Consider the following 27,786-nt stretch of genomic DNA (forward strand, 5'->3'; position numbering starts at 1 on the left):
GCTTCCTGATAATAAATGGGATATTTTTAAATTTTCTGGGAAAAAAGAAAGAATAAATATGGTAAAATTGTGGGGCACAAAATCAACATAAAAAAATCTGTTGCACTTAGGGAATACCCTGGTTGACCAGTGGTCAGGACTCCATGCTTTCACTGTCAAGGGCCCAAGTTTGATCCCTGGTCTGGGAACTAAGATTTCATGCCATGTGGCATGACAAAAAAAAAAAAAAAATTCTATTTGCTAACAATGAGCTAACATAAAGAGAAATGAAGCAAAATTCCAAAAAGATTTCTGTTCTAACTTGTTTCTCCTCCTCTGTTCCAGCCTTTTACATTTAGCTTATTTTTGTTTTTATATTAGAGTTCATTTCTTGAGACAGCCAGTAGTTGGGTCTCATTTTTTATACAGTCTAACAGTCTCTGCATTGTAACTTAAGAGTTTAGAAGATTTCTATTTAATGAAATTGACATCTTGGTCTTAAAATTACCATCTTGCTATTTGTTTTATATTTGTCCCATCTTTGTTTTATCTTTCTTTTTTTTTTTTTACCTTTGCTTTATTTATTTTTTTAAAGGCTCCTTAATCTTTAAAAAAAAACATAATTTTATTTATTTATTTTTGACTGTTCACCAAGAAAGCCCTGTTTATCTTATTTTTGTTTTCTTATTAAACAAGTCTGTTTCAAAATTCCATTTTATCTTCACTCAGCTAACTGGCTATATCTCTGTTAATTATTATTATTTTTTGCCATGCCGCACGATATGCAGGGTCTTAGTTTCCTGACTAAGGACTGAACCCATGCGCCCTGCATTGGAAGCGTGGAGTCTTAATCACTGGACCAGCAGGCAAGTCTCTCTGTGATTTTTATTGTGTATTCTCTAGATTTTATAGTACGTCTTTTTAGGTTATCATTGTCTACACTCAAGTAATAATAATCTCACATATAAGAATCTCAGTCACTAAGTCATGTCCAACTCTTTGCAACCCCATGAACTATGTATGTAGCACATCAGACTTCCCTTTTTCTTCACTATCTCCCAGAGTTTGCTCAGACTCATGTCCACTGAGTCAGTGATGCCATCCAACTATCTCATCCTCGCTTCTGCCTTCTCCTCCTGCCCTCGATCTTTCCCAGCATCAGGATCTTTTACAATGAGTTGACTCTTCCCATCAGGTGGCCAAAGTATTGGAGCTTCAGTTTCAGCATCAGTCCTTCCAGTGAATATTCAGGATTGATTTCCTTTGGGATAGACCGGTTTGTTCTCCTTGCAGTCCAAGGGACTGTCAAGACTCTTCTCTAGCACCACAGTTTGAAAGCATCAATTCTTCAGCGCTCAGCCTTCTTTATGGTCCAACTCTCACATCCATGCATGACTCCTGAAAAAACCATAGCTTTGGCTATACAGACCTTTGTTGGTAAAGTGATGTCTCTGCTTTGTTAATATGTTGTCTAGGTTTGCCATAGCTTTTCTTCCAAGGAGCAAGCGTCTTTGAATTTCATGGCTGCAGTCACCATCTGAAGTAATTTTGGAGCCCGAGAAAATAAAGTCTGTCACTGTTTCCATTGTTTCCCCATCTGTTTGCCATGAAGTGATGGGACCAGATGCCGTGATCTTAGTTTCTTGAATGTTGAGCTTTAAGCCAGCTCTCGCCTTCGTCCAGAGGCTCTTCACCTCCTCCTCACTTTCTCCTGTAAGGGTGGTGTCATGTAATGGGACCAGATGCCGTGATCTTAGTTTCTTGAATGTTGAGCTTTAAGCCAGCTTTTTCACTCTGCTCTTTCGCCTTCATCCAGAGGCTCTTCAGCTCCTCCTCACTTTCTGCCGTGAGGGTGGTGTCATCTGCACGCATGTGCTCAGCCCCTTCAGTTGTGTCCGACTCTTTGCGACCCAGTGGCCCGCCGGTCTCCTCTGTCCATGGGATTCTCCAGGCATGAATACTGGAGTGGGTTGCTGTGCCCTCCTCCCGGAATCATTTGCATATCTGAGATTATTGATATTTCTCCTGGCAATCTTGATTCTGGCTTGTGATTCATCCAGCCTGGCATTTCACATGATGTACTCTGCATAGTTGAATAAGCAGGTTGAAACATACAGCCTTGATATATTCCTTTCCCAATTTTGAACCAGTGAGTTGTTCCATGTAAGGTATAACTATTCCTTCTTGCCCTGAATACAGGTTTCTCAGGAGACAGGTAAGGTGGTCCAGTATTCCTATCTGTAACAGTTTTCCAGTTTGTTGTGATCCACACAATCAAAGGCCTTAGCATAGTTAATGAAGCAGAAGTAGATTTTTGGGGGATTCCTTTGCTTTTCCCATGACGCCGTGGATGCTGGCGATTCGGTCTCTGGTTCCTGTGCCTTCTCTTTCCTAACAGTTTGTTTGCTGATGTGTTCTGCTCTGTGCTGGGCCTTCATCGCTGTGTGCACACTGGCTTCTCTAGTTGGGCTGAGTGAGGCAGCTCTCTGGCTGCCGTGCTCAGCCTTCTCACTGTGGCGGCCTCTCTTGCTGCAAAGCACAGGCTCGAGGGCACGTGAGCGTCAGTGGTTGTGGTGCTCGGGCTCAGCTGTTCTGTGGCATGTGAGATCTTCTCAGACCAGGGATGGAACCTGTGTCCCCTGCAGTGGCTGGCGATTCCTTACCACTGAGCCACCAAGGAATCTCCTCTTCAACCTCCTCTACCTTTTGTAAATCCAGTTTGTACATCTGGAAGTTCTCAGTTCACATACTGATGAAACCTAGCTTTAAAGATTTTGAGCATTACCGTGCTAGCATGTGAAGTGAGTGCAGTTGTATGGTAGTTTGAACATTCTTTGACATTGCCTTTCTTTGGGATTCCCTGCTGGCTCAGAGGTTAAAGCATCTGCCTCCAACGCGGGAGACCTTGGTTCGATCTCTGGGTCGGGAAGATCCTCTGGAGAAGGAAATGGCAGCCCACTGCAGTATTCTTACCTGGAGAATCCCATGGACAGAGAAGCCTGGTAGCCTCTCGTCCATGGGGTCGCAAAGAGTTAGACGCGACTGAGCGGCCTCACTTTCTTCGGGATCAGAGTGGAAGCCGGCCTTCCCCAGCCTCGTGGCCACTGCTGAGTCCCCAGACTTTCTCGCGTAGCGGCTGCAGCAGTGGCGCAGCGTCGTCTCTCCGGCTCTGGAAGAGCTCAGCTGCGGTCCCATCGCCCCCACCAGCTTTGCTTCTAGTAATGCTCCCTAAGGCCCAGTCGGCTTCACATTCCAGGCTGTAGGTGGACGGCCGTACCGTCACGGGTGTCTGGGTGATGAAGACCTTATCTGCACAGTTCTTCTGTGTATTCGTGCCACCTGTGCGTAATCTCTTCTGCTTCTGTTAGGTTCTTGCCGTTTCTCTCCTTTATTGTGCCCATCTTTGCATCAAGTGTTCCCTTGGTATCTCTGACTTTGCTTCTTCCTAAACAATTTTATCTGTTTTCTTTCGGCCGCACTGTGTGTGTTGCTGCACAGCCTTTTCTCGGTGTGGCAAGCAGGCGCTCCTCTCTAGCTGCAGTGTGCGGGACTCTCACTGGGGCGGCCTCTCTTGGGAGCTTGGCCTGCAGGGCGCATGGCCTTCACTGCTCCAGTTGCTTCTGTAGCTGCAGGCTCATTGCTGCAGCAGCTCCCAGGCTCGAGGGCACAGGCTCAGCAGCTGCGGCACGTGCCCTCAGTTGCTCTGCAGCGTGTGGGATCTTCCCAGACCAGGCATCAAACCCATGTCTCCCGCGCTGGTGAGAGTGAAAGTGGAGTCGCTGTGTCCGAGTCTTTGCTGCCCTGTGCTCTGCAGCCCGCCAGGCTCCTCCGTCCACGGGAGTCTCCAGGCGAGAGCACTGGAGGGGGCTGCCGTTTCCTTCTCCAGGGGGTCTTCCCGACCCAGGGATCGAACTCAGGTTTCCCACATTGCAGGCAGACACTTTACCGTCCGAGTTCAGTTCAGTTCAGTCGCTCAGTCGTGTCCGACTCTTTGTGTCGCCATGAATCGCAGCACGCCAGGCCTCCCTGTCCATCACCAACTCCCGGAGTTCACTCAGACTCACGTCCATCGAGTCCGTGATGCCATCCAGCCATCTCATCCTCGGTCGTCCCCTTCTCCTCCTGCCCCCCAGTCCCTCCCAGCATCAGGGTCTTTTCCAATGAGTCAACTCTTCACATGAGGTGGCCAAAGTACTGGAGCTTCAGCTTTAGCATCATTCCTTCCAAAGAACACCCAGGGCTGATCTCCTTCAGAATGGACTGGTTGGATCTCCTTGCAGTCCAAGGGACTCTCAAGAGTCTTCTCCAACACCACAGTTCAAACGCATCAATTCTTTGGCACTCAGCCTTCTTCACAGTCCAACTCTCACATCCATACACGACCACAGGAAAAACCATAGCCTTGACTAGACGGACCTGAGTCGGCAAAGTAATGTCTCTGCTTTTGAATACTGTACTATCTAGGTTGGTCATAACTTTTCTTCCAAGGAGTAAGCGTCTTTTAATTTCATGGCTGCAGTCACCATCTGCAGTGATTTTGGAGCCCAGAAAAATAAAGTCTGACACTGTTTCTACTGTTTCTTCATCTATTTCCCATGAAGTGATGGGACCGGATGCCATGATCTTCGTTTTCTGAATGTTGAGCTTTAAGCCGACTTTTTCACTCTCCTCTTTCACTTTCATCAAGAGGCTTTTTAGTTCCCCTTCACTTTCTGCCATAAGGGTGGTGTCATCTGCATATCTGAGGTTACTGATATTTCTCCCGGCAATCTTGATTCCAGCTTGTGCTTCTTCCAGCCCAGTGTTTCTCATGATGTACTCTGCATATAAGTTAAATAAGCAGGGTGACAATATACAACCTTGACGTACTCCTTTTCCTATTTGGAACCAGTCTGTTGTTCCATGTCCAGTTTTAACTGTTGCTTCCTGACCTGCATACAGATTTCTCAAGAGGCAGGTTAGGTGGTCTGGTATTCCCATCTCTTTCAGAATTTTCCACAGTTGATTGTGATCCACACAGTCAAAGGCTTTGGCATAGTCAATCAAGCAGAAATAAATGTTTTTCTGGAACTCTCTTGCTTTTTCCATGATCCAGCAGATGTTGGCAATTTGATCTCTGGTTCCTCTGCCTTTTCTAAAACCAGCTTGAACATCAGGGAGTTCACGGGTTCACGTATTGCTGAACCACCAGGCAATTCCTGCATTGGTGGGTGGATTCTTTACCACTGAGCTCCCAGGGAAGCCCTCTCCAGTTTTCTTGAAGAGATCTCCAGTCTTTCCCATTCTGCTGTTTTCCTCTATTTTCATTGTTCACTTGCAAAGGCTTTCTTTTGTCTCCTTGCTGTTCTTTGGAACTCTGCATTCAGTTGCGTAGGTCTTTCCCTTTCTCCTTTGCCTTCGGGGCATAGACTTGGATTACTCTGCTGTTGAATGGTTTGCCTTGGAAACAGAGACCATCCTGTCGTTTCTGAGACTGCCTTTCAGGCTCCTGTTGGCTGTTCAGCCTCCTCCATTTTTCCCAAGAGTGGAATCTTACAGCAGTGGGTTCCCAGTGCTTCCTCCCGTCCCTTGTGCTGCTGTATGTTTTGCTCACACATATGTTTCGAACCCTGCATTGCCTGTTTAAAAAATGTGTGCAGTCGGTTATACTGTAAAGGAATTCAAGCACGAGAGAAGGCTCGCCCTCCGCCCTCTTGGCTCCTTTGCGCAGACCCAGGCGCTCCTCTGTCGTGGTCTATCCATTCTAGAGAACTTATTTAACATTCTGTGTATTGTGGATATGCTAGTGGGGATTATCTCAGGTTCTGTTTGTCTCTAGTTGTCTTTAACTTCACTGTTACTTTTTGGAGGATATTCTCACTGCATGTAGAACGCTAAGTTGACAGGTGTTTTCCTTTTAGCAATTGAAAGCGGTCACTCCATTCACTATGGTTTACATGGTTTCTTATGAGAAACCAGCAAAAAATCTTCTCTTTATTTCCTGACATGCATACGTCTTCTTTTTTCTGGCTGTTTTTTAATTCTTTCTGGATATTATTAATTTTTGGCAAGTAGGTTATTATATGTTTTCAAGTAGTTTGTTTTGTGTTTATCCTGCTTGAGATTTGTTGAGGATTTTGGGCCTGTGGGTTTATAGTTTGTAAAACCTTTGGAAACATTTCAGCCATTATTTCTTTCAGTACGTTTGTGTGTGTTCCTACTGTGTGTTTCTAATTGTACTGTTCTGAGACTGCCTGATATTTTCCCAGAGGTCAATGACGCTTGGTTAATTAAAACAATTTTTTTTCTTTCTGCTTCAGTTTGGATAGTTTCATTTTATATACCAAATTTTCATTTCCCAAAGTTCCATTTGATTCTTTTTTACCTCTTCCCTTTATTTGCTTATTGTGTTTATGTCTCCTATAAATTCTTGAGTATGTTTATAACAGTTGTTCTAATGTCCATGGCTGTTAATTCCATCACTTCTGTCCTTTCCAAGTCTGTTTTGACTGATGTTTTTCTCTCCAGATTTTTCCTGCTTCCTTGTAGGTCTGGGAATTTGTTTTTTTAATTAGATGCAGGACAAAAGTGCCTGGATTTCATCATCTTCCTCTAAACAGTATTGAAGTTGGTTCTGGAAGTCAGCTGAGTGTCTTGTGAACAGCTTGACTCTTCTCAGGTCTGTTTTAAAACTGTTAGCGTTGTCTACAGTGGCCTCTGCTCGGGGGCTAGTGTTACACGCGCTTTCGGAGTTTCTGCCTTATAGTTTCCCAGTAGGTTTTCTTTAAACAGTCTTATAGAATTTTATTCTACATAAGCATGATTGAGCATTTATTAAAACTTATGGGGATCCTATTTTAGCTTTCTGGAATTCTTTCTCTGAATTGATCCCTTTTCTTTATTATTTTTATCTGAAAATTCCAAATACCTCAGCCTCCCCAAACTCTGACTTCTGTCTCCCAACTCATCAAGACCCCCCGCCTAAACTGGGCCTCTTCCCTGCATTGCAACCTGTAAATGCCTCCACGGCAATCGTAGGCTTTATGTAATTTGCTTCCTTTGTGTTGGTGATCACAGCCCTGTACTGTCCTTTATCCAATATCTGAAAATCATTGCTTTTAATATTTTGTTCATTTTTCTGGATTTCACCCCTTTGGCAAGTGGGCAAGTCCAATGATGTTATTCTGTAATGACTAGAAGCCATTTTTACGATCACAGTTAATTGCTGAATGTTATAAAAATCACATCTGTTGGCATGATCATGCAGTGTCCCTCTCTTTATCCATGAATGTGTTGGATTACCATTAAAAATGAAAGTAGGATGTTGAGCCATCCTTGAATTTCTGGGTTAAACCCATGTGATCAAAATGTGTTTACAGAAATAAACTATTGCATTTTGCTAGCTGATACTTTGTTGGGACTTTTGCACATGCTTATTAATGAAAAAGACATAATATCCATTAATTTTCTTGAGCTATTCTTACCACACTGTAGCTTCATCAAATGAGTGGAGATGTAATGTGGTGAGCTAGATTCCTAAATGGAACTTCCTGCTGAAAATGGTTAAAAATCCAGTAGAAACTATTTTTCTTAAGAACTGTTTTCTAAGAACACTGATGAAGTAAGAAAACAGTGACTAAATAAGACAAGAAACCCAGAGGGACTAGTGGATTACTGCATGTTACTTTTGATCAGAGGCATTTGGAGAACCAAGAAAATTTGGATTGGGGGTTTATAGCCTACGCCTTGTTGCATAGTGTCCACCCCCTCCCCCACCCCACAATTCATAACTACTCAGAACCTCAGAATGTGACTTTGTTTAGAAATAGGGTCTTTGCAGATGAAATTAGTTAAGATAGGATCTCACAAGCTGGAATCAAGATTGCTGGGAGCAATATCAACAACCTCAGATATGTAGATGATACCATTTTAATGGCAGAAAGTGAAGAGGAACTAAAATAAACAGCCTCTTGATGAGGGTGAAAGAGGGAGTGAAAAATCTGGCTTATAACTCAACATTCAAAAAGTGAATATCACAGCATCTGATCCCATCACTGTATGGCAAATAGATGAGGGAAAAGTGGAAACAGTGTCAGACCTTATTTTCTTGGGCTCCAGAATCACTGCTGACAGTGACTACAGCCATGAAATTAAAAGACACTTGCTCCTTGGAAGAAAAGCTAAGACAAACCTAAGCAGCAGATTAAAAAGCAGAGACATCACTTTACCAACAAAGGTCTGTCTAGCCAAAGCTATGGTTTTCCCAGTGGTCATATATGGATGTGAGAGTTGGACCATAAAGGAGGCTGAGTGCTGAAGAACTGAGGCTTTTGAACCATGGTGTTGGGGAAGACTCCTGAGAGTCCCTTGGACAGCAAGGAGAACAAACCAGTCGATCCTAAAAGAAATCAACCCTGAATGTTCATTGGAAGGACTAATGCTGAGGCTGAAGCTCCAGTATTTGGCCACCTGATGTGAAGAGCTGACTCACTGGAAAAGACCCTGATGCTGGGAAAGACTGAGGGCAAGAGGAGAAGTGGGCGACGGGGGATGAGGTGGTTGGATGGCATCAGTGACTCAATGGACATGAGTTTTAGCAAACTCAGGGAGATAGTGAAGGATAGGAAAGCCTGGTGTGCTGCAGACTTGACTTAGTGACTCAACAACAACAAGGCCATACTCGATTGGGCTTCCCAGATGGCTCAGTGGTAACGAATTTGCCTGACAATGCAGGAGATGCCAGAGACTTGGGTTCCATCCCTGGGCTGGGAAGATCCCTTGGAGGAGGAAATGGCTATCCACTCCAGTATTTCTGCGTAGATAATCCCTAGGAGGGCCTAGAGGAGCTATCCCATGTTGAAGGTCAGGAACTGTGGCGGTAAGGAGATAGCCCTCGTCCAAGGTAAGGAGCAGCGGCTGTGCTTTGCTGGAGCAGCCGTGAAGAGATACCCCATGCCCAAGGTAAGAGAAACCCAGGTAAGATGGTAGGTGTTGCAAGAGGGCATCAGAGGGAAGACACACTGAAACCAATAATCACAAAAAAACTAGCCAATCTGATCACACGGACCACAGCCTGTCTGATTCAATGAAACTAAGCCATGCCATGTGGGGCCATCCAAGACAGACAGGTCATGGTGGAGAGGTCTGACAGAATGTGGTCCACTGGAGAAGGGAATGGCAAACCACTTCAGTATTCTTGCCTGGAGAACCCCATGAACAGTATGAAAAGGCAAAATGATAGGATACTGAAAGTGGAACTCCCCAGGTCAGTAGGTGCCCAATATGCTACTGGAGATCAGTGGAGAAATAACTCCAGAAAGAATGAAGGGATGGAGCCAGAGCAAAAACAATACCCAGCTGTGGATGTGACTGGTGATAGAAGCAAGATCCGATGCTGCAAAGAGCAGTATTGCATAGGAACCTGGAATGTCAGGTCCATGAATCAAGGCAAATTGGAAGTGGTCAAACAAGAGATGGCAAGGGTGAACGTCGACATTCTAGGAATCAGTGAACTAAAATGGACTGGAATGGGTGAATTTAACTCAGATGACCATTATATGTACTACTGCGGGCAGGAATCCCTCAGAAGAAATGGAGTAGCCATCGTGGTCAACAAAACAGTCCGAAATGCAGTACTTGGATGCAGTCTCAAAAACGACAGAATGATCTCTGTTCGTCTCCAAGGCAAACCATTCAATATCACAGTTATCCAAGTCTATGTCCCAACCAGTAACGCTGAAGAAACTGGAGTTGAATGGTTTTATGAAGACCTACAAGACCTTTTAGAACTAACACCCCAAAAAGATGTCCTTTTCATTACAGGGGACTGGAATGCAAAAGTAGGAAGTCAAGAAACACCTGGAGTAACAGGCAAATTTGGCCTTGGAATGCGGAATGAAGCAGGGCAAAGACTAGTAGAATTTTGCCAAAAAAAATGCACTGGTCCTAGCAAACACCCTCTTCCAACAACACAAGAGAAGACTCTACACATGGACATCACCAGATGGTCAACACCGAAATCAGATTGATTATATTCTCTGCAGCCAAAGATGGAGAAGATCTATACAGTCAGCAAAAACAAGACCAGGAGCTGACTGTGGCTCAGATCATGAATTCCTTATTACCAAATTCAGACTCAAATTGAAGAAAGTAGGGAAAACCACTAGACCATTCAGGTATGACCTAAATCAAATCCCTGATGATTATACAGTGGAAGTGAGAAATAGATTTAAGGGCCTAGATCTGATAGATAGAGTGCCTGACGAACTATGGAATGAGGTTCGTGACATTGTACAGGAGACAGGGATCAAGACCATCCCCATGGAAAAGAAATGCAAAAAAGCAAAATGGCTGTCTGGGGAGGTCTTACAAATAGCTGTGAATAGAAGAGAAGCAAAAAGCAAAGGAGGAAAGGAAAGATATAAGCATCTGAATGCAGAGTTCCAAAGAATAGCAAAAAGAGATAAAGCCTTCCTCAGCAATCAATGCAAAGAAACAGAGGAAAACAACAGAATGGGAAAGACTAGAGATCTCTTCAAGAAAATTAGAGATACCAAGGGAATATTTCATGCAAAGATGGGCTTGATAAAGGACAGAAATGGTCTGGACCTAACAGAAGCAGAAGATATTAAGAAGAGGAGGCAAGAATACACAGAAGAACTGTACAGAAAAGATCTTCACAACCCGGATAATCATGATGGTGTGATCACTCATCTAGAGCCAGACATCCTGGAATGTGAAGCCAAGTGGGCCTTAGAAAGCATCACTATGAACAAAGCTAGTGGAGGTGATGGAATTCCAGTTGAGCTCTTTCAAATCCTGAAAGATGATGCTGTGAAAGTGCTGCACTCAATATGCCAGCAAATTTGGAAAACTCAGCAGTGGCCACAGGACTGGAAAAGGTCCGTTTTCATTCCAATTCCAAAGAAAGGCAATGCCAAAGAATGCTCAAACTACTGCACAATTGCACTCATCTCACATGCTAGTAAAGTAATGCTCAAAATTCTCCAAGCCAGGCTTCAGCAATACACGAACCGTGAACTCCCTGGTGTTCAAGCTGGTTTTAGAAAAGGCAGAGGAGCCAGAGATCAAATTGCCAACATCCGCTGGATCATGGAAAAAGCAAGAGAGTTCCAGAAAAACATCTATTTCTGCTTTATTGACTATGCCAAAGCCTTTGACTGTGTGGATCACAATAAGCTGTGGAAAATTCTGAGAGATGGGAATATTAGACCACCTGACCTGCCTCTTGAGAAATCCGTATGCAGGTCAGGAAGCAACAGTTAGTACTGGACCTGGAACAACAGACTGGTTCCAAATAGGAAAAGGAGTACGTCAAGGCTGTATATTGTCACCCTGCTTATTTAACTTATATGCAGAGTACATCATGAGAAACACTGGACTGGAAGAAACACAAGCTGGAATCAAGATTGCCAGGAGAAATATCAATAACCTCAGATATGCAGATGACACCACCCTTATGGCAGAAAGTGAAGAGGAGCTAAAAAGCCTCTTGATGAAAGTGAAAGAGGAGAGCGAAAAAGTCGGCTTAAAGCTCAACATTCAGAATACTAAGATCATGGCATCCAGTCCCATCACTTCATGGGAAATAGATGGGGAAACAGTAGAAACAGTGTCAGACTTTATTTTCTTGGGCTCCAAAATCACTGCAGATGGTGACTGCAGCCATGAAATTAAAAGATGCTTACTCCTTGGAAGAAAAGTTATGACCAACCTAGACAGTATATTCAAAAGCAGAGACATTACTTTGCCGACTCAGGTCCGTCTAGTCAAGGCTATGGTTTTTCCTGTGGTCATGTATGGATGTGAGATTTGGACTCTGAAGAAGCCTGAGCGCTTAAGAATTGATGCGTTTGAACTGTGGTGTTGGAGAAGACTCTTGAGAGTCCCTTGGACTGCAAGGAGATCCAACCAGTCCATTCTGAAGGAGATCAACCCTAGGATTTCTTTGGAAGGAATGGTGCTAAAGCTGAAGCTCCAGTACTTTGGCCACCTCATGAGAAGAGTTGACTCATTGGAAAAGACTCTGATGCTGGGAGGGATTGGGGGCAGGAGGAGAAGGGGACAACAGAGGATGAGATGGCTGGATGGCATCACGGACTCGATGGACGTGAGTCTGAGTGAACTCCGGGAGATGGTGATGAACAGGGAGGCCTGGCGTGCTGCGATTCATGGGGTCGCAAAGAGTCAGACACGACTGAGCGACTGAACTGAACTGGACTGAATCTCATGGACAGAGGAGTCTGGTGGGCTATAGCTCTTGGGGTTGAAGAGTCAGACACCACTGAGTGACTAACGCTTTCACTTCTTAATCCAATTACTGGTGTCCTTAAAAAAATCGGGAAATTTGGACCCACACTCAGAGACAGGAGAGAAGGTCACGTGACAGTGCAGGCAGACACTGAGGTGATGCCTCTGCAAGCCAAGGAGTCCCAGCAGCCACCAGAAGCCAGGAAGGGGCAGGGAAAGCCCTTCCCCAGCACCTTCCGCATGGCTTGGTGGCTGTTAAGGGACCAGTCTGCCTGGTTTCGAGCTTCTACCACCAGAATTGTGAGAGAATAAGTTTCTGTTGCTTTAAGCCACCAAGTTTGTGGTATTTTTTATGGCAGCCCTGATGGCTCAGCAGTAAAGAATCTGCCTGCCAGTAGAGATGTGGGTTGGATTCCTGGGTCAGGAATATCCCCTGAAGAAGGAAATGGAAACCCATTCTAGTATTCTTGCCTGGGAAATCCCAGGGATAGAGGAGCCTGGCGAGCTACAGTTCATGGAGTTGGCAAGGAGTCGGACATAACTTAGTGACTAAACAACAATAATAGGAAATTAGTATGTAACCTGTGGGATATAGAGAGCAGAGATAAAGCACAGAGCCTGCTCAAGAGGAGACTCCTACTATAAGGCCAACCCTCTACCAAGCTTAGACATCAAAGGGTTAAACCCCCTGAGTAGGGGTGAATCCTGTCCTTTGAGGATTGAGAAGAAAATTGACAGTTTCAGGGACTTTCCTGGTGGTCCAGTGGCTAAGATTCCATGCTCTCAAAGCAGGGGCCCCTGGTTCGCTCCCTGGTCAGGGAACTAGATCCCCCATGCTACAGCTAACAGCCCACATGCTGCAATGAAGACCAGAAATACTGTGAGCCTCAGCTGGTAAGATTTATTATTATTCAAATAAATACTTTTTTTTTTTTTAAGAAAATTGACAACTTCAAATTTGGGGTAAAATATGTGTGTTTGAGAAACAGACAGATGGAACAAAGAGGTGCTGAAAATTTAGAACAAGAAGCTGGCCCTCACCTGGGTTGCCGTTCAAAGTCTTATGGTCGAGGTCGTCTAAGAAACCTCAGTGGTCATTAAATGCCAACCTTAAGTCAGGCTGGTAATTCTATAGGTGCCTGGTAGAAGCAAACACAAGTTCTTTCTGTACATAGGCTATTTCTAGGCCTCAGAGTTTTCCATAAATACAATGCCAAGGCTAGCAAATACCTCTAAGTTTAAAAAAAGGTAATTAAACAGAAGGATAATGAGAAATCATGTCAGCTAGCCAGCAGTAAGCACAGACAGCATGTTTCAGATAATGAAGTTCTCAAACATTTATAAAATGCCTGTGTTCAGTAAAAAGGCCAGTTTGGAAATATATGCAGAAACTAAAAAATTATAATGAATAATCAAACAATTTGAAAAGAACTTCGAAATGGAAGTTCTAAAACAAAAGTTTTAGTAAAAATTTTACTTGAATTTTAATTTTAACTAAATTTAAAATTCAGCATCCTTCACATACTAGCACAGACACTGGCGGCACATCTGGAGGCTGTATTTCTGGATCAGACTGTGCAGTCTGAGCAGAGATGGCAAGAGTGAGAATCCTAGCTGAGTTTTCTTAGATGGCCAGTGGAGCTGCAGGTTACCCATCTTGCTTTCTTGGCTGAAACTAGACATTTAGATTTCAGAGACTTCAGTTCAGTCGCTCAGTCGTGTGTGACTCCACTCTGATTCACTGTTGCAATTTCCTCATTGGTAGAACTCTATTAGCTGAAAGGCATAACTGTTTGTGACAATGCTCTCTTAAACCAAAAGGACGCTTTTACTGTCCTTTCCTTTAAGGCGTAACAGTATTGAAAACCCCATTGCACTGGACCCTTTATATGTACAGAGATGAGAATATGTCACTTATTTTTAACACTAGATTATGCCTGTTTGCTGATGGAAATGCTCCTGAAGAGAAGTTGGCTATCCCATAAAGGGGGTTAATTTCTAGCAAGGAACTTGGGTTGGCAGTAAGAAAAGTAGGAGCATCAAGGGACTGGAGATCTGTGATGGTGTTATAATATGCTGCCCCCCCTCCCCCTGCCCCGACTCCAGTTCTTTGACATTCCTACCATTGAGAAGCCAGGTCTGTGACTGCTCTCTTGAATCTGGATGGGACTGTGACTGCTTTGACCAGTGGGGAGCCATATGACTTCCAAAGCTAATTCAGAAGAGGTCATGCAAGCTGTCTCCAGCCCTCCAAGGGCAGTCACTCTTGGAGAAGCTTGCCATTATATCAGAAGCCCAGCTACCCTGAGACTTCCATGAAGAGAGGCCAGGTGTGGGTGCTGGTTGATAGCCTCAGCTGAGCCCCCAGTCAACAGTATCAACTGTCATCTTGAGAGTGAACCATCTTTGGCATCCAGCTCCATTTACCTCCAGCTGTAACCAAACTGCTTGAGAAGCCCCAGGCAAGAGCTTCCCACTGGAGTCCTTCCTGAGTTTACAAGCCCAGACTGTGAGCAGAATAAAGCGGTTGTTTCAGTCCCCTAAATTGGATGGTAACTTGCTACACAGCAGTAGTGCCTGGAGTAAGTTTCTCCGCCACTTTGGCCGTGTTGTGAGATCTCCGTTCCCTGATCAGGGATGGAGCCCTGGCCCCGATAGTAAGAGCATGGAGCCCTGCCCCTGGACCACCAGGGGATTCCCTGGAGCAGGGTTACGGGGTCAAAGAATTGTGTCATGGCGATACCATAAGAAAGTGAGAAAGATAGGCAACGGCCAGAGAATTAGGGCTCAAAATCAAGATTCAAGAGGTGAAATGGCTGGTTATGAGAGTACTCCCAACAAAGTACAGCTCTTAAACTTTTCATTTTTCAGTTTTGCTACTGGGGTTTTAATTTTGTGTTTGTGATACCTGTGCTATGTGAATAAAGCAAAAGGCAGAAGGTTTGACTTTATTTAGTTTCTAATCTATGAGAAAATTGTCAGAAAGTATCCCCTGGCTTTTTAGGGTTCATCTGTGATTAGGATTGCTGAGGCTGTGTTGCTGTTTCAACTTTCCCACATAAGTCCAGTCAATTTTGTGTTTTGTACTAGGTTTACCATTAGTAGACCCTACACCATTAGACTTGATCAGAAGTCGAGGGTGTTAGATGGGTCATTTTTGTGGATGTCCAAGTTCGTCAGTTCAATGACAAGACTCAAGATCAAAAGGGAATCTGGGAACTTTAGGTCAAAGTTCTTTGAGAATTCTGAGAAGAGATCTGGAGTTTCCTGGGGAAAGCAGAGTAGTTAATGCATCCAGAGTCCTTGAACGTCAGAAATGGGGAATGTTCTTAGTGCTCCTAAAGTTGAAAAGACAGCGTGATGACAAGGATTTAGTGCCCCAGATGTGGTAGAGTCCACAAGCCTCATTCATTCATTCACATATTTGCTGAGCACTTACTGTGTGCCAGGCACTGTGCTTGAAGCTGAGAGGTTCAAAGAGAGGTACAATAGTGTCTCTGCTCTCCTGTGGCTCTCAGCCATTGGGGAGGGAAAAAACGTATAAATGCCTTTCTTAGAAAAACACTGTAATTGAGATAAATTATAAATTGGGGTTGGGCCACAAATGAGGGCACCATCTGTCTCTTCTCTCTGGGCTGGAATGATTGCCGCCCAAAGGACAATGTCACCTATCCCACCTTGCATGAGCTCCTTTGCCCTGCGGTTTGCAGGCATCAGCCACTCAAGTGGCTAGTCCTTTCCTCAGAAATAATTTTCCACAGAAAAAATTTAGACAAAGAATGTCAGGACACATAATTTCCATCAAGGCAAAAAAAAGAATGATTTCATTGCAACCTTGTTGAAACTCCAGCCTCTTTCTATAGCCCAATCTTCTCCGTAAAGTCTCCCTAACCTGGTCCTCCAACCTGTCTTTAATAACCATACTCCCGACTCTGACCTGTCCTTCCCCCATTGCAACACCAGCTGATCCTCACCCCTTGAGCTGAGTGTCAACCATTTCTCTCCACACACAGCTCCACAAAAGCCAGAACATGCTGGTTACCTAGTTGGTGCTCAAGAAAGTTTTCCTAATTGAATGAAGAGAGCCTCAGGGTTATAACTTCACCTGATGTCCATCAATACCTGTATGCAGCCTGCGCAATCTGTACTGTGTACTGAAATTCCGTGTGGGCCCCAGTCAACATCCTCTGTGTGGTCAACTCTGTCCAGACGGGATCAGCGCCCCTTGGGCAGATGCCTCTGTCCAGCACCGCTCAGCACCCTCTGGGGGAACAGCTCCTCCAGCTCTGATCAGCACTCGGCGGGGAAACAGCTCCTGCAGCCCCAGTCCGCACGTTTTAGGGAGACATGTCCGTGGGCCACTCAGCACCCCTTGTGGGACAGCTCCGACCAGCCCTGGTCAGCACCCAGACGTGGACAGCTCCTCCAGCCCCGTTCGCGCACAGCCCACACTGTCAGTCTGAACCACTCGGATCCGGGCTTGGGAACCCCAGGCTTCTGCTCTGATTCCCTGGAAGTCAGCGCAGCTCCCGGGGCCGCACCCACCCCTCCATGAGGCCCCGTCCCCCCACCCCCACACCAGCTAACCAGGGGTCTGCAAATCGACTTTCCCATCGCCAGTTCCTCGCTGAAGCTCTTACCACGCGAACTGATGCCCCATCCCCACCAATCTGCTTCCCACCTGCCCCCACCCCAAAGAACTAAGCCACACACGCGCCTCTCCAACCCGAGCCTCAGTCAAACCATCTCGCCTCCTCCAACCAGCTTCCCCGCCGTCCCCCGTCCCGCCCCTCCCCTCCCCGGCCCGCCCTGCTCCCGGTACCCCCGCCCCCGGCTCGCGCTGCCGCGGTGTCCTGGCGTCGAGGTGTGCTGGCGGCGGGGTGTCGCAGGGCGTGTCACGAGGTGACCGGGGGCGGGCTGAGGACGGGCGGGCGGGAGCGACGGAGGGCGCGCGGGGCTGGCGCTCCGGGCACCCCTCCCCCGCCGCGGTCGGCAGGCCTTTCCCCGGAGAAGATGGCGGATCGGGCGGAGATGTTTTCTCTTTCCACCTTCCACTCGCTGTCGCCGCCAGGCTGCAGGTACGCACTCGGGCGCCCGGGCCCTTCCCTGCCCACCGCTCCCCCTCTGACCCCGCCCCAGACTCCGCCGGCCCGACCCTGCCACCCCACCCCCAACGCCTTTGAGGGCCCGAGCCCCAGACCCTCTCTGGTCCTGAGGCCCACTTGCTCCCCATCCCCCACTCCTGATTCCAGGCCTCTCCACTTTGTCCTCCCCTTCCGACCCTCCTCCAGCCCCAGTGACCATCCCCCACCCCAGATTCCTGCCGGGACCCGGTGCTGCACCCAACCTGAGCCTCTCCTCCAAAGGCGGAGGTCATGGGCCAAACCTGAGGGGCAGCCTGCCTGCGGGGTGCTGAGCACACACTCTGCCTGGCAGTGTCCTTTTTGGCCTTGCTGGGCCTCTGTGGTGGAGGCCTGGCCTGGTCTGCAGGGCTCAGGGAAGAGAGTTGCAGTCAAGCCTGGAGCCTGGGGGAAGGGACTAGGGTGGGGAAAGGGCTGAACCTTGGGATGTAGGCCGGTCTTGGGCAGGAATAGCGGATAAAGGGGCTGAATTCCGCTCCGGAGCAGGCTCGACCCCTCCCCCTCCCCCGGCTGCTGCAGCTTCAGTCCCCCTCCCCCTTCTCGGCTCAGCCTGACTCCCCCGAGGCTGAGGCTGTGACCCAGAGGGGCCTGGAGCTGAGCGCAGTGGGAGGAGAGGCTGCTGGCTCTGAATGAGAGGACTGGGAGGAGGGCTGGGGGCAAGTGCTTCCTCTGGGCAGGCGGTGGCTCCAGTTGTGGGGGAAATGCCCTGGAGAGCAGGGCTTAAGCTTCAGGATAATGGCAGGATGCCGGTGTGGGAGTTGGGGGCTCTGGAGATCGTGGGGTCGAGGAGCTGGGGTGGGGGGCTCCCTTGGCCCCTCCTTAGGACCGGCTCTCAGGCAGGGAGTCCAGGACTGATGGCTCTCTCAGGAGCCCTGTCCTTGCTCTCCTCTCCAGGCCTCCACAGGACATAAGCCTGGAGGAATTTGACGATGAAGATCTGTCTGAGATCACTGATGACTGCGGTCTGGGCCTCAGCTATGACTCGGACCACTGCGAGAAGGTGGGGAGAGGGCTGGGGCAGAGAACTCTCTCACAGGAGAGCCTCGCTTAGCTTTTGCTCAGCGGTCTCTGGGGCGGGTCTAAGCTCAGCCTTGAGAGGATCCTCTCGGTGCCCCCTCTCCCTGGGCCTCTTGACTTGTGGGCCCCTCGATACCTGACACCTCTCTTCCTAAGAGCAGCCCACTGAGGACCTTCCCCAGCGTCCCTGCCTGGCTTCCTCCATGGGCTGGACTTGGGGAGGGAAGAAGTGCCTCTGCTTTGGGGCCTCTGGCCTCAGATCTACCCCCTTCCAGCTGCCATCTCATCTCCTTCTCAGTCCTGTCCCCACCTCTCTAGCCTCTCTTAGCCTCCTGTCTCCTCCCCTGAAGTTCCCCTTCCCCCATCTCCTCCTCCTCCCTGGCTCTTCACGTTTTTGTTTTCATTCAAGAACATTTCTGAGCAACTCCCGTGTGGCAAGTGCTAGAGGCTTGCAGGTGCCTGGGAAGACAGCAGGACAGGTGTGGCTCTTGCCCTTGGGAGCTTATAACCTAGTAGGGGAGGAAGACAGGTGAGAGACAATGGGTGCCTGAGCCTCAGCATCTGGGTTCCAATGAGGGGACACATGGCCCACCAGAGACTGAGGCCATTAGGGAGATTTTCTAGTGGAAACGCAGGGCCATGCCCTTAGGGAAGACTAGCAGGAGTTGGCAGATGAGGGCAGTGTACCGGAGGGGATGGAGCAGAGGAATTGCTGGCGGGGGATTAGTGGATCACAGGCTCTGAGGTTGGTGCAAGTCTGGTGAAACCTGGTGCTGGGCCTCTTCGCTTCACGCATTCATTTGATCTTTACTGAGCTTTTATGTGGGCCAGGGCCTGTTCTCGGTGGGGGTCGGGGTACCCCAGTGTACAATATGGACATGGCCCTGTCCTGGTGGGGCTTGCAGCTTACTGGGGAGACAGATGCAAACTCTACGGTTAATTATGAGTTGTGTTAAAATGCTGTGAAGGAAAAAGTACTGGTGTTAAATGTGATGGGATTTGAGGGTGGGATGAGGTTGGCAGGTGGGTTGGGGCCTCTTTGAGAATCTGTCACTGAGACTTAGGAGTTTGGGCTCTTACTTATCAAGATCCTTATGTATCTTAAGCTGATATTAAAAAAAGCAAAAATCAAAAACTGCTCTGTTGATGGAGAGCAGAGTGGTCTGGAGGGAGGTTTCCCCCTTGACTTGTGGCTTCCTGCTTCCACCTTTCCTGGCACCTGGGACCCCAGGTCGCTGTCCTGCTGCAGCCCAGCTCTGCCCTGTCCTTCTTCCTGCAGGACAGCCTTGCCCTGGGGCGTTCGGAGCAGCCGCACCCCATCTGCTCCTTCCAGGATGACTTCCAGGAGTTCGAGATGATTGACGACAATGAAGAGGAGGAGGAAGAAGAGGAGGAGGAGGACGAGGAGGAGGAGGACGAAGAGGAAGGAGAGGGGGAGGGCAAGGAGGGAGGAGGCCCTGGCTCAGAGACCCCTGCCCCGGAGCCCCTCATCCCCTCCCCTTCCCTAGAGGAGCCTCACAAGCATCGACCTACCACCCTCCACCTGACAACGCTCGGAGCCCAGGTGAGCTCCCAGGCCCAGAGCTCCCCCTGGTTCCCGGCGTGGGGGGCTCTGGTGCCCATGGCCACCTGCCCCCTCCTGCCCGAGAGGACGGGGGGGCGCTCAGCGCCGCTCTCCCCTGCCCCTCCCCCACCGCAGGACTCGCTGAACAACAATGGAGGGTTTGCTCCAGGGCCTCCGGCCTCCAGGCAGGAAACAGCGCTATGCCCAGCGGCGCAGGAGCCTCTCCGAGGTGAGCAGGGCAGCGGTGGGTGGTGGGGAGCGGCACAGGAGGCGGGGGGAGGGCAGGGGGGGCTGACCTGAGCCTCTGCCCCGCAGAGCCGCCCGCCCCCCTCCCGCCCACCGACACAGACCCCTGCGGGGCGCAGCCACCTGTGCGCCCAGGCTGCGACTCCGAAGGAAACCAACCCGCAGGGCCCCTGGCACCTGGTGGGGCCTCCCCCTCCTCGGATCCGGGTATCGAGGCCGACCTGGGCAGCGGCTCCAGCGGAGGCCGCGGGGGCCGGCGCAGCAGCCAGGACCTGTCGTCGCCGGGCTCCGACTACGAGGACGTCGGGGGCGCGCGCCTAGGGCGCATGATCTCGTCTATCTCGGAGACCGAGCTGGAGCGGAGCAGTGACGACGGCAGCAGCAGCAGCGGCCGCTCCTCGCACCTCACCAACTCCATCGAGGAGGCCTCGTCGCCGGCCTCGGAGCCCGAGCCGGAGCCCGAGCCGCCCTGCGAGCCCCCGCGCCGCCCCGCCTTCCTGCCGGTCGGCCCCGAGGACACCAACAGCGAGTACGAGTCCGGGTCCGAGTCGGAGCCGGACCTCAGCGAGGACGCCGACTCGCCCTGGCTGCTCAGCAACCTCGTGAGCCGGATGATCTCCGAGGGCTCCTCGCCCATCCGCTGCCCCGGCCAGTGCCTGTCCCCCTCGCCGCGCCCTGCGGGGGAGCCTGCCTCACCCGCTGGCGAGGCCCCGGCGGCAGCGGCGGCGCCTGGCGGCGTGGAGCTGGTGGACATGGAGACGCTGTGTGGGCCGCCGCCGCCCGCGCCCCCCGCCCCTCGGCCCGGCCCTGCGCAGCCGGGGCCCTGCCTCTTCCTCAGCAACCCCACGCGCGACACCATCACCCCGCTGTGGGCCGCCCCGGGTCGCCCCGCCCGCCCAGGCCGTGCCTGCTCCGCCGCCTGCTCGGATGAGGACGACGATGAGGACGAAGAGGAGGAGGACGAAGCTGAGGCTAAGGCGGCGCCCCCCGGGGGCCGAGGAGCGGGCCCTGCGGCGCTGGACGCCTCGCTGGTGTACGACGCGGTCAAGTACACGCTGGTGGTGGACGAGCACACGCAGCTGGAGCTGGTGAGCCTGCGGCGCTGCGCCGGCCTGGGTGAGGACAGCGAGGACAGCGGTGGCGAGGCCAGCGAGGAGGAGGCAGGAGCCGTGCTGCTGGGCGGGGAGCAGGGCCCCGGGGACGCCTCCCCGGACAGCCCCGACCTCACCTTCTCCAAGAAGTTCCTCAACGTCTTTGTCAACAGCACCTCTCGGTCTTCCAGTGAGTGGGAAGGGGGAAGGGGGTGGTTCTAGGGGAGCAGGCTGGCTCCTCGCCCGGGGCACGCAGATCAGTCCCCAAGGGCCAGGACAGCCTGAGGGTCTGCGGGTGGTCAGCGCTGGGCACTGCCCTCTTACCCAGCGCTTGGGTGGGGGCTTTCCCGGGCTACCCCCGCGTGGGGAGTGGCGAGGGGAGGCTGCTCTGTCTCCAGCCCCAGACCGGGCCAACCCACCCCAGGGGGCCATGGGAAGGGGGCCCTGGTTGGCCTTCTAGCGCCTCCCTGAGCCTTCCTCTCTGTTTCTCTCTCTCAGGCACCGAGTCTTTCGGACTTTTTTCGTGCCTGGTCAATGGGGAGGAGAGAGAGCAAACACACAGGGCTGTCTTCAGGTACAGCCACCCCCCTTGCTGGCGCTGACCCTCCACCCGAGTCTCAGACCCTCTGGGACCCTGGTGGGCACAGCCCAGCCCTCCTGCCCCTGCCCTAGTGGTCTCCCACCTCTGACTCGCCCTCAGGTTCATTCCCCGCCATCCCGATGAGCTGGAGCTGGACGTGGATGACCCAGTGCTGGTGGAGGCTGAGGAGGACGACTTCTGGTTCCGTGGCTTCAACATGCGTACGGGCGAGCGCGGGGTCTTCCCTGCCTTCTACGCCCATGCGGTGCCAGGGCCTGCCAAGGACCTGCTGGGTGAGGCCCCTTCCCTAAGGGTCATTGTGTCACCCAGACCCTCTCTTGCTGGCCTAACCCAGGCTCCTTGTGACCCCTTAGGGAGCAAGCGGGGTCCCTGCTGGGTGGAGCGCTTTGACGTCCAGTTCCTGGGCTCCGTGGAGGTGCCTTGCCACCAGGGCAATGGCATCCTGTGTGCAGCCATGCAGAAGGTCAGTCTGGGGCTGGGGGTGGGGCAAGCGCTGCAGGCTGGCTCAGCCCTTGGAGGCCTCGAGCCTGGGACCCCCAGCGCTGATGGAGGGGCTGGCAGACAGGCCGAGGGCAGCGCCATGGCTGTTCCCTGGCACCATCCCACTGACCTCCCCCTGCAGCCCGTCCTATTCGTGTCTGGAAGTCAAGACCAGCTCTCTCAGACCCTCCTGCAGGGGCTCACTGATAGTCCCTCAGTCGTGTCCGACTCTTTGCAGCCCCAGGGACTGTAGCCCGTCTGACTCCTCTGCCCATGGGATTCTCCAGGCAGGAACACGGGAGTGGTTGCCATTTCCTTCTCCAGGGGATCTGCCTGATCCAGGGATCAAACCCAGGTCTTCCGCATCGCAGGCGGATTCTTTACCACCTGAGCCACCGAGAATGCAACTTGCTCGCTCAGTATTCGCTCAGTGGCCGCTCAGGAGGGCCTGCCTGCCTGCTGGTCCTGAGACAGAGCCGGAGCAGCAGGGGGGCGGGGCAGCCCTGCCCCTACCCTCTCATGGGACGGGTACTGAGGAGCCCGGGGCTGCAGTCCTGCAAAGGGCCGGGGAGAAGACGGGGCAGGCCACCCCAAGACCACGGAGCGGCCGAGACCACACTCACATCTTCCCAAATCAGGGCCACGGCTTTTCAGACCTAATCGAGAATGTTCCCCCAGGGGGAAGCTGATGCTTGTAGGCCCCTGAGACCTTCTTCTCCTTGACTCTGCAGATTGCCACGGCCCGAAAACTGACCGTCCACCTGCGTCCTCCTGCCTCTTGTGACCTTGAGATCTCTCTCCGGGGTGTCAAGCTGAGTCTCAGCGGAGGCCCTGAGGTGGGGTGTGGGCCCTGAACCACCGAGGCGGCTGCAAAGGGCGGAGCAGGCGGATCAGAGCAGGCGTGTCTGGCGGGCTGGGCCACCTCTGCTAACTCTTCTGCCGTCTCTTCCAGTTCCAACACTGCAGCCACTTCTTCCAGATGAAGAACATCTCGTTCTGCGGCTGCCACCCCCGTAACAGCTGGTAAGAGGCTTCCCCTTCCCGTAGTCCCCTCAGGCCCCGGGGGCCGCCCACATGCAGTCCCGCCGTCCAGCAGCCCCACCCACTTGGCTCCATGAGGTGAGCCCCACATGGCGCCCGCTCTGTTCCGGGCCCGGGAGACATGGATCAGACAGGCTCCCATGTGGTCTGGGTAGGAAGATAGACACACAGTCAAGTAAGTGCTTGAAGCATCTCTAGGGATCCGGTGGACATCTCTCTGGGGCTCCAGTGAGCACAGAGGTGGCTGAATTCTCCTGGGACTTGGGGGGGGCAGCCAGAGACCACTCTATAAACCTCAAAAGACAGTTGGGTGACAGGGTGGGTCTTCTTGGCATGGAGCCAGCTGAGCCAGGGCCAGGGGTGAGAGGCACTAGGGGGTCTTTAGGGCAGCCAGATGAGGCAGGAGGGACGCAGAGGACCTGTGCCCTTCTGACCCTGCCGAGGAGCTTGTAGTTAACCCCATCGGCAGTGGGGTGGTGGGTGACGCCGTCAGGCTGACCAGCTGGCTCTGCCTACTGTGCAAGCGGAAGGACCCAAGTGCTGCTGGCCAGAGCCAGGAGGTGCAGGGCCCTCCAAGTCGCGTGTCCCGGCGGGTTTCGGGAGGTGGGACAGGCAGGCCTGAGCTGACTGGATGTAGAGACCAGTCTGCAGGGAGAATCAGGTGACCTGGGCGTTGAGCGGTTGGTGGCCCACACAGCAAGAGAAGGGGCATGGTGCAAACGGGCCTGGCAGGCTGGCCGTGCAGTCTTCAGTTGCAGACGTGGTGGGGTTGTGGTGTCCGTTGTTACTGGGTCTGGCGCATGGAAGAGAGACCTCGGGGCAGGTATGTTTTGGAGCAGGCGGGTAACTTCGGCCATGAGGCAGACAAGATGGCCAGGCCGAGAGAGAGGAGGTGGGAGTGAGAGCAGCGGCGTGCCCGGCGGGTGGAGGCCGGCCGTCCTGCCCAGCTGACTCTGTGCGGTGCCGGTGAGGAGAGCCGCGCGGCACAGTGCTGTGTGCCCCAGAGGAGGCGATGGAGGCTGAGCCTCGAGGCACATGGAGCCCTGCAGGGGCCCGGAGGTGCTGCTGGTATTTGAGGCCACAGGTCCTCAAGGGAGGCAGACCGTGAGAAGCACACTCTGTTCCCGGGGTTGAGGTCGGGTGTTTGCCGTTTGCACGCTTGTGGTGAGACTGGGGGCGCACTGTCTGCCGACTGGGCAATGGTTTCCACCCTTAGCAGGGCAGAGCCTCATTTGGCCGTTTCTCCATTGAGAGGAAGCTGATTTGACGGGCTGGAGATCTGGGTAGGGGGCCGGGGCTCAGACCAGGCCGCGGGGTGGACTGTGCCGTGAGGACTGGCGTGCAGGGCAGCCATGTGGACGGTGGCCTTGAGAGAGAAGGGCGCCAGAGGGAGACGGGGTGCCACAGGCTCGGGCCCCCCGGCCAGACCCTGACCGTGTGCAGCTCCGAGGTTCTGTGGCCAGGAAGGGACCGAGGAGCTGCTGTCCCGGACCTGAGCTTCCTGATATTCGCTGCTCCAGAGCCCAGCCCAGGCCCCTCAGGGAGGAGGCACAGGGAGACGGTGCCTGGTAGCTCAGGTGAAGCAGGGGCGAGGTTGGCCTCTGCTGGGTGCCTGGGGTCTGGACAAGGTAGGAGTGAGTGGTGACTGTGATCACAGGCGGTAGAGAGCGTGCCCAGGGCGCTGCAGGCTTGCTGTCTGTCGCGGTGTGCGTTTGACCCTTTCTGGGCCTTGGTGCCGTCACCTTGAGACCGGCCTCACCGCACTGTTGTGAGGTTTGTGCCGGTTATTAACGAAAAGAGCTTGCTTAGGAGGGTGCCTGGCCCTTGCTCTGAATCCAGTCATCTGAGCGTGGTGCTCGAGACAAGGCCCACACACGCATGCTGTGCTGGCGATGACGCTGTCCTGTGGGCTCCCGTCTGGAGGAGCCACAAAGCCCTGACCCCCCGGCGTGGACTGGATAGGCCACAGCTGGGTGAGGGTCCCGAGCCTCCTGCTGCTGGCCGCTGACAGGCCCTCCCTCTGGACAGTAGTTTTTGTTGATGTCTTGCTGAGAAGAAGGGCAGGTTCAGGAAAGCCACAGAGGGAACAGAGCTGGGCCCCCGGAGCTGGGGTACAAGCTTCTCCTCCAGGAGGACTCTTGTGCACATCAGGGCCCACGTCAAGCCCACAGCGGAGCCTGAAAAGTACTGTGGGTGTGCAGGACCAGAGGTGGAGCTGGGCAGGCTCCAGGCCTCAGGGGAAGGACGGGGCGGGGTCACCCGGGACGCCCAGCAGACCGGGGAGAGACCGCCTCGCCCCGCGGCCTGGGGGCAGGCTCCGGGCGCTGGCTCAGGAGGAAGATGCAGCTGGGCACCCTTGTGGACACATTAACAAAGATCGCTAACTCCTCATGGTGCCCAGCACTGTGCTCCTGGACAGAAGTCATGTGACCCGCACACTCCGCAGCCCTGCCCGCCCTGCACCCTGCGCTCTGACCCCGGGGGCCAGTGCTCCATGCCCTGACACCCCTGTGCGCTCGCTGCCCCACCCCCCACAGCTATTTTGGCTTTATCACCAAACACCCGCTGCTGAGCCGCTTTGCCTGCCACGTCTTTGTCTCCCAGGAGTCGATGAGGCCCGTGGCCCAGAGTGTGGGGTGAGTGGGTCTGGAGGGTGGGCCAGTGCACATGATGACCGGGACTGGGACGGGGTGCTGACCTGGTGCCCCGGGGCACGCAGCTGCGGGGATGGTGGGGATGAGGTTTGGGGGGCGTGGGGGCGGGGTGGGGGGTCAGATGGCAGTGGAGGGTGTCGGGCGTGGGGACAGAGTGGGGGGGTCAGATGGCAGTGGAGGGTGTCGAGGGGCGTGGGGACAGAGTGGGGGGTCAGATGGCAGTGGAGGGTGTCGAGGGGCGTGGGGACAGAGTGGAGGGGTCAGATGGCAGTGGAAGGTGTCGGGCGTGGGGACGGGGTGAGGGGGCTCAGATGGCAGTGGAGGGTGTCGGGCGTGGGGATGGGGTGGGGGGGTCAGATGGCAGTGCAGGGTGTCGAGGGGCCTGGGCGGGTGGTCCTCAGTGTGGGAGCGGCATTCCATGGGGTGGGGGGGTGGGGGTAGGGAAGGCCACACTGGACCCAGACAATAAGGAGCCAGGTCCGGGTCAGGAGGCTGAGGGCTGAAGCTGGGGCGGTGTGGCGGGCCTGGGTGGGGCCGTGGGGCCCCGGGCCTGAGGATGCTCTCCCCCTGAAGCCGCGCCTTCCTGGAGTACTACCAGCAGCACCTGGAGTATGCCTGCCCCACAGAGGACATCTACCTGGAGTAGCCGCCCCGCTCTCCTGCCCCGGGAGCAGCCAGGGCTGGGGCCGCCTCGGGAGGCTGCCTCAGCTTCGGCAAGGACTGGACTGGGGGCCCGTGGGGCCTGACACCTGGGGGGCTGCAGGCTGTGCGGGATTGCGCGTCCTCGCCCGGGGGGGCCCTGCGCCTCTGCCCCCCACGCGTCCCCCTGCCACCTGGGGCTGCCCGCGGCCCCCCCAAACCCCATCTGTCTCTGCTCCTCTGTGCTGCGAACTCTCACCCTCTGCTCTTCACTGTGGGGTCGGAACTGGGAGGTGCGTGGGGAGGAAGCTCCCAGGTGACCCCTCTTGCTCGTCCCCCGTGATTTATAAAGGAGTTTTAATTTTTATAGTGAATATCAAGGGATCGTCCTGTCCTCATCATGGGGACAAAGAGAGGGCCCCCCATACTGCCCCACTTGGCGCTCGGGGGACACGGGGAGGGGTTCCCCAGGAGGGCCTTGGTGGGGACTAGCTGTCCCTGATGCTCACCCCGAGTCCCAGACGCTGCTAGGAGGAGGGGGCCCTGGCCTGGGCCCCAACCACACCAGCATCTGCTTTGCCGCTGCAAACACTCCCCCCAGTCCAGCACCTCAATAAACTTTCTGCTTGGTGTGACCCTGGCTATTTCTGGGGTGAGGGCAGCAGATACGGGGCTGGGGACCAGGCGCTGCCCACGGCGGCGGGGGCCGAGGGGCCAGGGTGCTGGAGCTGCCGTCTGAAGCTCTGCCGGGCTCCTGGTGCGCTGTGTGGTGGCTGCTCTCCACCGCCACTCGCTGGGTCAGTGAGGAAGCTGAGGCCCGAGAGAAGGTCATGAGGTGCGTGTGCTGTCCGCCTGCACTGGAGCACCAGGCTGGGAGTGTGTGCAGGCCTGTGAGTGTGCCCGCATGCTTGTGAATGCGTGTGTGAGACACAGCAGGCATCACTCTGCTTATATCCTAAGACTGGTGTTTTAACAAGTCTCCACAGAGAGCCAGAAGGCGAGAGGTGACTCTTTGTCACATGGCCTGCCTGCTGGGGCAAGGGCTTCCGTTGCTTCTGGCTCCACGAGCACCCGCTCTCAGGCG

The 27,786-nt window shown here is 52.9% G+C and overlaps 1 protein-coding gene across 1 annotated transcript; it reads left to right on the forward strand.

Moving 5' to 3' along the window:
• On the forward strand, nucleotides 17,058–27,337 carry MAPK8IP2 (mitogen-activated protein kinase 8 interacting protein 2). The gene is made up of 12 exons (XM_018048997.1): nucleotides 17,058–17,306; nucleotides 18,264–18,369; nucleotides 19,666–19,950; nucleotides 20,086–20,179; nucleotides 20,266–21,477; nucleotides 21,786–21,861; nucleotides 21,988–22,160; nucleotides 22,242–22,351; nucleotides 23,100–23,204; nucleotides 23,321–23,391; nucleotides 25,947–26,045; nucleotides 26,637–27,337. Exons 1-12 carry the CDS (start codon nucleotides 17,242–17,244, stop codon nucleotides 26,707–26,709), a joined length of 2,469 nt encoding a protein of 822 aa, XP_017904486.1. The 5' UTR covers nucleotides 17,058–17,241; the 3' UTR covers nucleotides 26,710–27,337.

The sequence above is a fragment of the Capra hircus genome, chromosome 5, assembly GCF_001704415.2.
Source record: "Capra hircus breed San Clemente chromosome 5, ASM170441v1, whole genome shotgun sequence".
NCBI classification, from domain to species: domain Eukaryota; kingdom Metazoa; phylum Chordata; class Mammalia; order Artiodactyla; family Bovidae; genus Capra; species Capra hircus.